The sequence below is a fragment of the Phyllopteryx taeniolatus genome, chromosome 1 (genome assembly GCF_024500385.1).
Source record: "Phyllopteryx taeniolatus isolate TA_2022b chromosome 1, UOR_Ptae_1.2, whole genome shotgun sequence".
Taxonomy (NCBI): Eukaryota; Metazoa; Chordata; class Actinopteri; order Syngnathiformes; family Syngnathidae; genus Phyllopteryx; species Phyllopteryx taeniolatus.
The window spans coordinates 20,453,586-20,466,868 of NC_084502.1; the positions used below are offsets into that span (position 1 = coordinate 20,453,586).

General features: G+C 41.6%; 1 protein-coding gene across 5 annotated transcripts in view; it reads left to right on the plus strand.

Moving 5' to 3' along the window:
• Positions 1-11,716, plus strand: part of agap1 (ArfGAP with GTPase domain, ankyrin repeat and PH domain 1) — a 112,609-nt gene extending 100,893 nt beyond the window's left edge. For all 5 annotated transcript variants that reach the window (XM_061779828.1, XM_061779822.1, XM_061779837.1 and 2 more), the window contains 2 exons: positions 6,422-6,677; positions 7,911-11,716. In XM_061779828.1, coding sequence (XP_061635812.1) covers positions 6,422-6,677; positions 7,911-8,132 — 478 coding nt within the window. In that variant the 3' untranslated portion in view covers positions 8,133-11,716. The remainder of the gene's footprint in view (positions 1-6,421; positions 6,678-7,910) is intronic.
• Positions 11,717-13,283: the final 1,567 nt, after the last annotated feature.

Below are 13,283 nucleotides of genomic sequence, written 5' to 3' on the forward strand. Positions count from 1 at the left end.
ACTAAGAAGAGGAGGCAATAACGGTCCCCAACTAAGATTCAGTAATAGTTGTTCTTCCCACAGAGCATCTGCCTGTGAGTATTGTTGCATGCTCTGTTTGTATGTGTTGCTGCTCCCTGTGTGTTAGTGTTCGAAGGCTTATAATTACAGTAGCATCTATACTAGTTTACCTTAGGCTGTGTATGGCATTTGGCGGTATATGGTAGCATTAAGTTAGAGGACTTTTGTTAGACGTAATAATATGGTTTGGGTGAACATATTACTGTTTAAATATACGTTTTACGTTTCAGTTTCATAGTAAACAAACTGGGAGTGACAAGCAGCTTGAAGCAAGCACAGCATGCCTCTTTTTTTGGAGAACTGCGAGAGAGGAATGCTTTTGTTTTTTTACATTTTTTGTGTGTTTTAATGTTTAAATGAGTTTAAAGCGGGGGCACGCTGGTCGACTGGTTAGCACATCTGCCTCACAGTTCTGAGGACCGGGGTTCAAATCCTGGTCCCGCCTGTGTGGAGTTTGCATGTTCTCCCGTGCCTGCGTGGGTTTTCTCCAGGTACTCCGGTTTCCTCCCACATCCCAAAAATATATATGGTAGGTTAATTGAACACTCTAATTTGCCCGTAGGTGTGAATGTGAGTGCAAATGGTTCTTTGTTTCTATGCGCGCTGCGATTGGCTGGCGACCAATTCAGGGTCTCTCGCCCGAAGATAACTGGGATAGGCTCCAGCACGCCTGCAACCCTAGTGAGGATAAGCGGTACAGAAAATGGATGGATGGATGTTTAAAGCATGTGGGGGAGATACTATTTATTTTATTTGTTTTACTTTTTTTTCGCCATTTTTTTCATATGGTCTCTCTGTATCGGATGTTTTCACCTATTGCTGGTGGGTCGAGGACATATCCCCTGGCAGAAACAGGGGTTCACTATATGTTTTTATATGTAATTTAAGATGACTGCATAATATTTAGTTTAATATTTTGAATCCAAATTACAACATATTCCTTTTTAATATTTTTTCTTTAATTATTTACAACAACATACAGCATATCTACACAAGTGCCCGCTTATTAAAACAATACAACTTGCTGGTTTATTTCAAGACAAATGAATATAGAACACAATTGAGGTTAGCATGTTGGCGTGGCCCTGGACAACCACTCCATTTTCTCTAGTCCAAGGCCTCCTGTCCTTTCGTTTCTTTCTTGGTTTGAAATTGAATTTTTTTCAGTTATTATGTTTTGCATTCTTTTTTTTGGGGGGGAACACAAAATAAAGCAAGCACCAGGAAACACTACCAATCCATAGCCTGGCATTTACGTGCGTTTCACGCTCAACTGCCTTTTTGCTTTTGTTCCAACAAGTCAGGTAATTTAAGGATCTCTTGGAATATCATTTCTTCTTGGAATAGTGGACTTTCTTTTATATATGTTCTGCCATATAAAATAATTTAAAAAATCAGTTATACGAATTACGAGGCAATATTTGATTTAAAAACTAATGCTAAAAATCTACTTACTAATAGAAAATAATCAATGGCAGATGAGTGAATGCTGCAATTATACATTTTCACATCTGGACTTCTCATTGTTGCAAACATAGTTAAAGTGGTGTTAAATTAATTTAGTGTGTAATTATGCTAATTAGCTGGATGTGATTATCAGTGTGTGTTCGAGGGTCATGGATAGATGACCCCTTGAATCGCACTGAGGGAGCAGCCAAATGGCCTCTGGTCCCTGTGTGTGTGTGTGTGTGTGTGTGTGTGTGTGCGCGCGTGTGTGTGTGCGCGTGTGCGCACATGTGAACACACGCAAACAACGGAGGCACTGAGAAGGAACGTTTATACACACACACACACAATGTGAGGAACAGGAAATCCAAAACACTTTGGCTCCTCAAAACACTGGGAGGGACTCACACGGCCTCAAAGGATGTGTCCACATGCACATTAGCGACAAAGCTGTCAGTCAACAGGTGGACACTGTGAGCGGACAAATGTATTAAAAAAATATAGAAATTAACTAATAGAACTCAGTGTGTGACAAGAAAGAGACTAAATGGAGATTCAGTAGACAGTCCAGACTCTGTAGAGATACTGTAAATGCATAAAATGGGGGTTTATATCCTCTGGGTGCTTTTTTTTTTTATCATTAATTTAAATTACACACACACTTTACCCCTCTGGGCCTGTGTGTGTTTTTGTGTGCCTCCGCGTCTCTGTCTTCTCACCCATACTCATGTTTAATTATCTACCCAGCATGCCTGAGTGCAGGAAAACAGCGCTCTGCCTAATGGGATGTGAAAAGAGACACACATTAGCACACAGAAATATGAGGCTGCGCATTCACAAGATACACACATACACAGACATATAAACACGCACACACACTGTGGTTAATTAGTGCAATTAGCCTCTCCACTGTCGAGAGCTGTGTGTTTTCAAGACTCGTTAGTTTGTAATGATGGAGTCACTGTGTACACACACACACACACACGCACACACGGACTCGGAGTCTTAGCAACAGTGTTGGTGGGGGAAGGAAGGCATGCGTTTCCTGGGTCCAGTGGCCTTGATTTCCCTTCTCGGGAGACAGAAGGTAGGCATCCCGCTGCGCGTGCACACACACACACGCTCACACACTGAGCGACACCGCCGGCCTTTGTCCGGGGGTCATGGGCCGTGCTCTCATGGCCGGCCTTCCTGGTCCAGAAAAGAAGCCTCCAGGACATTCCGTGATGCTAGACGCTATTGCTGGTCACCAGGAAGTTAATGAGATTGTTGCAAGTTCCCACACAAACTCTTGGCTTGCTTGTCTCATGTCCTGTAATGTCACTTCAGCTTGGGCATGCGCACACACTGTATTAAGAGTTGGTTCATCAAGTCAAGTCAATTTTATTTATATAGCGCCAATATACAACAGGAGTTATTTCAAGGCACTTTACACATTGTGCGGGTGAAGAAGCACATTCCCTAATACAGTCGTGCCTTGACAGAGGAGTGACCCAACTCACACATTTTTTGCTATGATTTGCAAATGCAAACTTGAAATACAAATGCTATATTATGGCAGTGAACTCAACACATCTAACTTCACAATACGTCACACTGGCCAAAGTGCACATTTCTTCAAAAACGAGGCTTCAAGCTGTTAATGCCAGTCCCAGTTTAGGTTTACTGTTAAATTGAACAAAACTAGGAGAATTGCATTGAAATTAAAGTGAATATAATTTAATATTTGGTGGCAGAAGCCTTACTTGCAATAACTGCATCAAGCCTGCCACCCATTGACTTCTCCACTGTTGCATTCTTCATTTGAAATGCTTTTCCAGGCCTTTACGGCAGCCTCTTTGAGTTCTTGTTTGTTTCTGGGGGGTTCTCCCTTCAGTCGCCTCTTCAGGAGGTAAAATGCTATTGGGTTAAGGTCCGGGGATATATTTGGCCACTCTAAGACCTTCCACTTTTTCCCCCTGATGAAGTCCTTTGTTGTGTTGGCAGTGTGTTTTAAGTCATTGTCTTGTTGCATGATAAAGCTTCTCCCGATTAGTTTGAATGCATATTTCTGTAAACTGCCAGACAAAATGATTTTGTAGACTTCAGAATTCATTCTGCTGCTACCATCATGAGGTACATCATCAATAAAGACTAGTGAGCCCGTTCCAGAAGCAGCCATCCAAGCCCAAGCATGACATTACCTCCACCATGCTTCACAGATGAGCTTGTGTGTTTTGGACCATAATCAGATCCTTTCTTTCTCCATACTTTGGCCTTTCCATCACTTTGGTAGCGGTTAATCTTTGTCTCATCAGTCCATAAAACTTTGTTCCAAAACTTTTAAAACAGTGGATTGTGATACCTTCACCCCTGCCCTGTGGAGAAAATCCACGTAGGCACGGGGAGAACATACAAACTCCAAACAGGCGAGGCCGGATTTGAACCCGGGTCCTCAAAACTGTGAGGCAGATGTTAGGCAGATGTGTTAACCAGTCGTCCACCGTGCCGCCAAGTTTTGAATCTGCTTTGTCCATAATTGGCTAAACCCGCCCCTTTTTAACAATACTTAGTCATATATTCTTTATCCTCTGCAAGGAGCTGAGACGTATTATACTGTACAGACTTCCTTGTACAGTATAAAGTGGCTGAAATAAGTATTTAACTTTTTCTCAATAAATATACTTCCAAAGGTGCTATTGACCTGAAAATTTCACCAGATGTTGGGAACAACCCAGGTAACCCAAACACAGAAAGAAAGTAGAACAAATAAGCTCAGAATTTAAGTTGTATGTAAAATGACACAGGGAAAAAGTATTGAACACATGAAGGGAGGCACAAAAAGGCATTGAAAGCTAAGACAATACCTAAAATCTATCAATCATCAAACAGCAATCCAGCCCCTTGTCAGTGCAAATGAATATCAGCTGGTTCAGTCCTAATTGATGGCCTCCAAAACGGTCTCATTCCCAAGGTGTGAGTCAAGACACAGCTCATGATGGGTAAGAGCAGAGACCTGTCTCAAGACCATCGCAAACTAATTGTTGCAAAACAAAACAATGGCATTGGTTACAGGCGCATATCTAAGCTTCTGCACATTCCAGTGTGCACGGTTGGAGCCATAATACGTAAGCGGAAACCCAAATTTGCCACGATCAGGTGCTCCTTGCAACATTTCTGACTGAGGAATGAAAAGAATAATCAGTTGTCCAAGAGCCAAGGACCACTTGTGGAGGGCTTCAAAGAGACCTGGAATTAGCAGGTACTGTTGTCACAAGGAAAACGGTGAATAATGTACTCTGCCACTCACCATTGAAAATGGTACTGTTAAACTTCACATTATTGAAGGACGGATGAATGAGCAAATGTACCGAGACATTCTTGACAAAAATCTGCTGCCATCTACAAGGATGTAAATGAAACGAGGCTGGACATTTCAGCAGGATAATGAGCCAAAACATACTGCCAAGGAGAAACTCAATTGGTTTCAAAGAAAAAAATAAAGCTGCTTGAATGGCCCAGCCAATCACCTGACCTGAATCCAATCGAAAATCTATGGAAAGAACTGCAACTCAAGGTCCATAAAAGAAGCCCACGGAACCTTCAAGATTTGAAGACTGCTTGTGTTGGAGCAATGGGCCAAAATCACACCTGAGCAATGCATGCAACTAATTTCTCCATACAGGAGGTGTCTTGAAGCTGTTATTGCAAACAAAGGCTTTTGTACAGAGTATTAAATAAATACCAGTTGGCGTGTTCAATACTTTTCCCCTGTGTCATTCCACATTATTACACACAACTTAATTTCTGATCTTATTTGTTCTACTTTCTTTGCATGGATGGATTACTTGGGTTGTTCCCAACACCTGGTGAAATTTTAATGTCAATAGCAACTTGGGAAATATTTAATGGGAAAAATGGTGACGTGTTAAATACTTATTTCAGCCGCTGTATGATACTCTCTCTCTCTGTCTGTCTGTCTTTTCTTCCCCCACATGGCCAAGGCCAAGCAGCACAATGGCCATTCAACTGATGCGAAGTGTGACAAAAACTGTTACATTATTTTTAATTATATTTAGTTATGTAATTGCTTTGTTTTTATGAGGTAGAATATTATAGAGTGCTATTCTTTTCTTTTAAAAAAAAACATGACTTTTTTTTATTTTTTTTTTTTTGGTTGGCTGGAACAGATTAATGGCATTTATATTCATTTCAGTGGGGAAAGATGATTTAAGATATGCCTGATTTGAGCATGGTCAGGGAGCAAATTAAACTGGTATCTCAAGGCACCACTGTACCTGAAAATGAACCAACTGAACAAGCATAAACAGAGTCCAGGCACTGTGGGGCGACCGGTTGAATTGATATGGGGAGGCAGAGTCGAGGGACAGAGGGTTGCTGGAGAGAGAAAATAGAATAGAGGTCTTGAGCAACAAGAGATTTAGATTCAGACAACTTTATTAATCCCGGTGCGGGCAGTTTGTTTACAGCAAGAGAACAATAGGCAGAACAACAGCTGTATTAACAACAGTATTGCTTCCCTGGACTTGCAATCACTTCTGTGTGACATTGGTGGACGCATTTTAGTCACATGATCAGACTGGGCTTCAGGGGTCAGACACTTTTGTGCCATCCTGCATCCCCTGCGGGGACACGTTTTCTTAAATGGGGGGGGGACAGCTCAATATCTGCCCTCGCACTGATCACAAGTGTCTGAATGAGTGGATATTTACATAGTAGGATTTGGACAGATAATCGCAAACCGGATTAAACACAGTTGATGACACTGGATTGGAAACACTGATGTCCACATTCACTGCTTCTCACTTCAGGCTATCGGGTCTTGACATTTGATAAGGAAGAGTAAGATAACATGACATGCTGCATCTAACTCCGGTGTCATGTTGTTCTGTTCTTTCCCGCTGTGTCTTGGCAGGGAGGAACGTGAGCGCTGGATCCGGGCCAAGTACGAGCAGCGTGTATTTTTGCCGTCGCTGCCGTGCGCCGAGCTGTCGCTTGGCCAGCAACTTCTGCGTGCGACGGTGGAGGAGGATCTGCGCGCCGTCGTGCTGCTGCTGGCGCACGGCTCCAGGCAGCAGGTCAACGAGACGTGCGGCGAGGGAGACGGACGCAGCGCGCTGCACCTGGGCAGCCGCAAAGGCAACGTGGTCATCACACAGCTTCTCATATGGGTAACATATCGTACAAACATACATTTTCTCTCGCTCTTCTCTTTTTTAGGGTTGCATTAGGGTGAGCTGGGGCCTATCCTAGCTGACTTTGGGTGAGAGGTGGGGTAAACACTGGACTTGTCACCAGCCATTCGCAGAGCACAGACAAATCAACATTCATACTTGCATTTACACCTATGGACAATTTAGAGCAGGGAGCCACAGACTGTATGGCCCACTCCATTCTTTAATCCAACCCACCCAGGATTTACGTTTACAAGACTTCTGGAAAAGTGTCGCTTTAGTTTAGATGGGTTAGTTAAAATGTATTTAATAATTTATGTATTTATTTGTATTTAACAATTTCTACCTCTACCAAAGAGTAGGCATTCACCGATACCAGTATCGGTGTCGATACTGCAGGTCTGTACGCATACTCGGACTTCAAAATTATTCTCCAATACCAACACATCGATACCACTTTACCAGTCTGACATATAACTTCCCGGTAGGTGGAGGAGGAGCAATGTCAACCGTGTGGGGACTCACTTAAAGATAAGCACGGCTGACAACACTTTGACCGACATGCCTTTTGATACAGGCTACATTTAAGTGAAATGTGTGGCAAGACCGTTTGAAAAATATGCAGTTGGATGTTAAAATGTAAATGTGAGAAAATGAGCCGGACTGGAGAATTGTGAGCGGGGAACCTGGCGTATCTGGTAAGTGCTATTTGTTTACAGGGCTCGGTTGTAGAAGCGAATACACTGTTTGGTGTGTGCGCTACTGCCGCAGTCATACACCATATTCAAATTAAGGTAAACAGCTATCCAATCACTGCAAAGTTTGTTTACATATTGAATACTAATGAGGAATTCTGCTCTCATCTGCCAAACTAAAAGACCAACTAAAATAGCTTCATAAAAACAGCATCGTGTACATTTCCTATCCAAATGATCATGCACACCCAATACAAGGTAATCAAAGATGATATAAAAAAAATGAATTGATGGCATAGGACCTTTAAATAATTTCTTGATTTGTAAAAATGAAAATCATGATAAATGTAACATTTGAAAAGAGACAATTACTATAAATCATTTCTGTGACAATCAACTTTATTTTTAATTGTAAAAAAACGAGTGTGATATATTTCAGCATTTTAACTTTTTCTCGTAATCTTCTGATGCGGGTCATATTTTAAATGTATTATGCTTTTGTTTAGTTGGTAACTCTTTGTCTGTCTGTCCGCAGTATGGCGTTGATCTGATGGCGAGAGACGCCCACGGCAACAGCGCCCTGGCGTACGCCCGGCAGGCCAACAGCCAGGAGTGCGTGGACACGCTGACCCAGTACGGCTGCCCCGACGAACGCTACCCGCTCATGGCCACGCCCAACCTGTCGCGCCGCAACGCCAACCGCAACAACAGCTGCAGCAGCGCGGGCAGCGCCGCGGGCAACAGCGCCTTCATTTGAGCCCTCATTGGGAGCAGCGTCAATTTTCTTTTGGGAACCACTCACTACCTGCTGTGACTCTTGGCTCCACCCACCTCACCGTCAGACTGGTTGAACCGGGTGATGAGCCAGGATAGTACTCAAAGCATGCTGGGTACTGTACTGGGTCACTTTCACCTAAGACTCTTGAGGGCTGGCGTCATCCTTTCTTCTTACACTACAAGGCCAGTTTGCTTTCAGGCAGCGTCACTTTCCCAGCCCGATCATATCGTTGCCTGTCCGACGGGTCCTCTGCATCGTGTTGTGGCCCAGCCCAAACGTTTTTCAGACTTCTGTGAACTAATTTACCTGTGTTAAATGTGACAACTATGTGAAAGATCTAAGGGGCCGACGTCTGGCATCTTTTTCTGTTTGGACCGCTCGCCAGGGAATGTTGGATCAGGCTCAGGGACGGAGTCGGCCAGAAGCAGCTTGTTAATATGGTCGCCCACATCTACGTGATGAAGACGTCTGCAAGCCTCGCCCCCCGACTCGACCGTCTCGCCATCTTGAAGGCAGAGGTGGGGGACTCCAGTCACATCACTCGACTTAAAGCAGACTTGGGAAAGAATCCACTTGACTTTGACTTTAACTGCGTGACTTGACAAGTCTTATGTGTTCTAATTCGAAGATCTGCATTTGCCATTTAGTGTGCTGTTTGTTTTAAAAGTAATTTTTCATACCTGGCCAGCAACCAGTAAGCTGTGATGCGGAATGAAGACGTCACTTCACGAAGCAAGTGTCACGAAAGGAGCGTTGAGTATTATTACATTTGGATTCAGGAGTATGCTTTTGACAATACAGCTGGTTTTGGAAAGTGTGAATGTGTTAGTACAGCTAACTAACGCAAGATCAGATGCTGAATACAAAGTGGCCAATTTGCAAATATATGTTGTGACTGACTTCGGACTTGCATGACACGCGTAATAATGACTTGACTTGAAACTTTACAGTTAAGACTTGGGACTTCCTTGTGACTTCCTCCCACCTCTGCTTGAAGGTACGGTGTTTGTGTCCCTAAAGCTCCAGACTTACCAGAAAGGGAAGGAAATGCTAACTACTTTAGCGTCATTTGGAAGCTAACCCCGATGTAAACGACAATTAAAAAGACTGATATTAAGCCTAGCTTTTCTACACACCATCCCTTTAACACTCGCAGCGAGTGTGTGCTTTGTCAAATTGTTGGGTTACTTCCTGGTGGAGCAAAAAGGGAGTCTACGTTCTTCTTGAGGTGTGTTACACCAGGAACCCGTCTGTAAGCATCTGCTGTCTTTCAGCATCAAGCTTAAGAAGGGTTTGTTGTTTGTTCTTGTTCTGTGCAAATAATTTAAAATCATGTTCCGGTCCTCTATGAGATGTGCTGACAACCGCTAGACTGAAGGTGGTGCTCATTTATCCACTGCTTCAAATTCAAACTCCATCCTATATTTATTTATTTACTCTCTCCTACTTTGGCTTCAGAGTGTCAAGTCTGACATTTGAAATGCCGACACAAGAAAGCAAGGCTGCATTTGTGGATGATTGAGGACTACAAAGTTTGCTCATGAGCTAAATAGTCTTGCATTACTTATTGATCTGACTGAATGTGCTGTGAGCTCGCTGTTTCCTCACCACGTGACTGCTGAGTAATGGAGTAAACCTTATGTCAGTCCGCCACAACTCCCCTCACCTTTGTACAAATCTTAAACTGGGTACACACACATCAATTTTGAACATCTAAACCTATTTTGAAAATGGGAGAAACCTGACACAAATGATGAGGACAAAATGGGCCTATTTTAATGCTTTTCTAGTGAAAGCTTAAACTGTTTTCACTGCAATCTCTCTTTCTTCACATATCAAGCCACCGAGCTTGTCAGGAGGGCCAAGGCCTTCACCCCTGAACACGATCGATGCCCGCTTCCTTGCTTAACCCTCTGCGACGCTGTCGTCAATATCATCAACTCCTCCCTTGGATCTGGCATTGTACTTTACACCTTAAAAACGGTCTCAGTCACACCTGTTCTCAAAAGGCCCTGCCTAGATCCAGAAAACCCCCGGACGATTTCCAAGCTTCCTTTCCTCAGCAAGATCCTGGAAAGTAGTTGCCAGGCAACTTTACCAATACACAACTCACAATCATCTTATCGTTCACATCGCATTCACAGAGTTGGTGACTCGCCTTGACCACATAAGAATTTATCCAAGTACATATTGAACAGGTTTCACATTCACGAAAGATGACTCGACCCAGCACAGGATAATCATTGGAGATATTGGAAAGTCAGGCCTTTGCTGATGGATCGGAAGGAGGGAATCGGGCTCAAAAATGTCCCAATCATCAGTGTGTACCCAGTTTTACAAGACAGACACTCCGTTCATATTTGCCTTTGTTTTAACACACCTACGTTCATTTGACTTGTGATCGTGTAAACCCCACCACCACCACCACCATGATGATGTCCCCCCCCCCCCACAAATATATATATATATATTATATATATATATATATATTAAAAAAAATTCTAACTTGGGCTATTTTATTTATGACAGAAATGCACTAAATTCACTTCGGATTATCTTGTAGCCTCGTGGCTGCTGGCGATGTGATGCTTTTACTTTCATTTTAGCCAAGGTTAGCAGCTACCGATTGGCTTGAAGTTTCCTCAGATTTGTCTGTGCGCCTTTTAAAATGCTTCTCCTATGCCAACACAAGTGGGGAGGGAACACATTAATAAATGAATTAAAAAAAAAAAAAGCTTGCGTGGGCCAATATGAGACGTGCAGCTAGCTCTCACACAAAAGCCGTCGACGCTAACCGAGACCTCAATGTTAGCTGCTGTCTCACATGCATTTTGTATAGTTTGGTCCCCACTTGTTCCAAGTCCATCCATGTTTTGAATATTCAGATTTCTCGCTCAGACACATTGTTCTTGTGGTTCTAATTATTATTGTTTAGTTGGTGTACAGTAAGATAATTCTACGGTAATGTGTCTCTTTTCAATAAAGACCAGAATGATGCTCACTCACTTTGGTTTGAAAAAAATGAAACTTCAATATCTGTTTTATTTCCCAAGAATCATTTGACGCGTCACACTTGATGAATTCAGGCGGTTCCCACCTGGGCTTCCTTTGTGGAGTTTCATGTGTGTCGGAGTACCCAAAGAAAAGCCGTGCTTGCGTGGCTTTTCATCGGTTACGCTGGTTTACTCCCATGTTCCAAAAACGATTAAAATAAAAGTACTTAGTGATGCAATTAAAATGTATTACACATAAGGGTAAAATAAAAATGTAACTTAAATGATTGTTTAAAAACAAGCATTTCCAAAAGACTAAACATGAATGTTTGAAAGTTAAATACAACTGAACTGTACTTGGGCAGTGATTCTTTTGCATACCACTAGAGGGACTTTGTGGTACTCGTTCTATACTTTAAGAATCACAATTGTGGCCTACTACAGCACATCATATGCATCTACTTCATGGTTCTTTTTAAAATCACAAATTGTCTTTTTTAACATCATATTGCAAGCATTTTTGTAAACAAGTCCCTTTTTAAAATAAATTTAACAAACTATTTTGCTTGACTTCTGATTTCAAAACAAGTTATCATCAATTTTTGGTGTGTGTGTGTCCTCCGTGTAGAGGAGGAATGAGCAATCAGGAATCAGCAGGCGTCCATGTGATGCCCGGCAGGTCCTGTTCATTTAGTTCAAGGGTCAGCAGACTTTTAGAAACTTAAGAGCCACTTCTTGGATACCGAGTCATTCCAGTTTGATACACACCTCTGAAATAACTGCAAACTGTGAACTCCCCCTTTAACTATTAATAATTGTTGATATTCATCTTTGTGAAGACACTGATCAATATTGATTTCTGCCCATAATCATGAACAATGTTTTAACTAGGTAGGAATGTCAATATGCAAGACTGTGTGTGCGTGTGTGTGTGTGTGCGCGCGTGCGCGCGTGTGTTTTCATTTCCAAATGATCATTTCAACAACATTCCTAGGAAATCACAATGTCCCGTGACTGGAGAGCTATTTTAAAAACAGGCCCGTTGTGACCCCAGAGTTGGACGTTTAGCAGGATGAGCTGCATCCTCTTGGGTTAATTTATCATTCATCAGTCGACTGTGACGTCCTGACTTGATGAGTGCCCAAAAGAATAAAATCAAATCACGTTCACGTGCACGTTAACAGATTCAATCCTGAACATTTTCGTGTTCTTAATTTAGGACACCAAAATGGACGGATGTTTTCTTGTTCATTTGACATTATTGTTATTATTATTATAAGGAAAACAAAATTGGCGGATGAAGTTTTCAATTGGGGGGGAAAAACGTTCGCGAAAGTAACAGCGTCTTTATCTTTTAATAAAATACTTTTTTTTTTTTTTTTAATTATAGACCACTATCGACACTCCCAGGAGCCAATTATTTCCACATTTTTAAGGACTTGATCTGTAAACGTCATGCGTGAGTTGACGTCAGTGAGACTGACTTCAATTTGCGTGTTCGTCTAATTTTGTTTACGTTATTAATGTTGTTATTATCGTTCTTAATGTGGAAACTGTATCTATTGACCCAGGCATTTTATTGTTCACTCCTTTCAAGCTTTACAAGCATTATAAATATAACTTCGTTGTCTGGATGCGTCAGTCCTGTTATATTTATATTGAATGCATTTCTATTTGTTCAGGCAGTCGTAATAATAACTACAGAAGTAAATTAAAAATGTAAATTCATAATTGTTTATTTGCCGGGTTGAAGTAGAAATGTGCCTTGATTGTTGTGCTGTTTTATTTTTTAGTCTTCTGTGACAAACGGTTGAATATGTTTTGAGATTCTGGCTGTGGGAAGAAACAAACCATTTTTTAATTAGTTCAATGTTTTTAATTAATTAGTAAATTTACGTACGAATTTGATTTAATTCATAGTCGGAGTGGAAAATAGTGAAATTCGAGGCCTTTAACTTCCCTGGCCTTCACAAATTAATTGTTTTAATTTTTTTATTTCTGAAGGAACAACTTTTAAACTTTGAACTCCCAAAATAGTGGCTATTGTTTAAAAACTAAAGTCTGGTGTGAATAAAGGAAAAAAAGGAGAGACTGTTTTTTTTTTTTTTTAAATTAACACTTATTTAATATTTGTCAC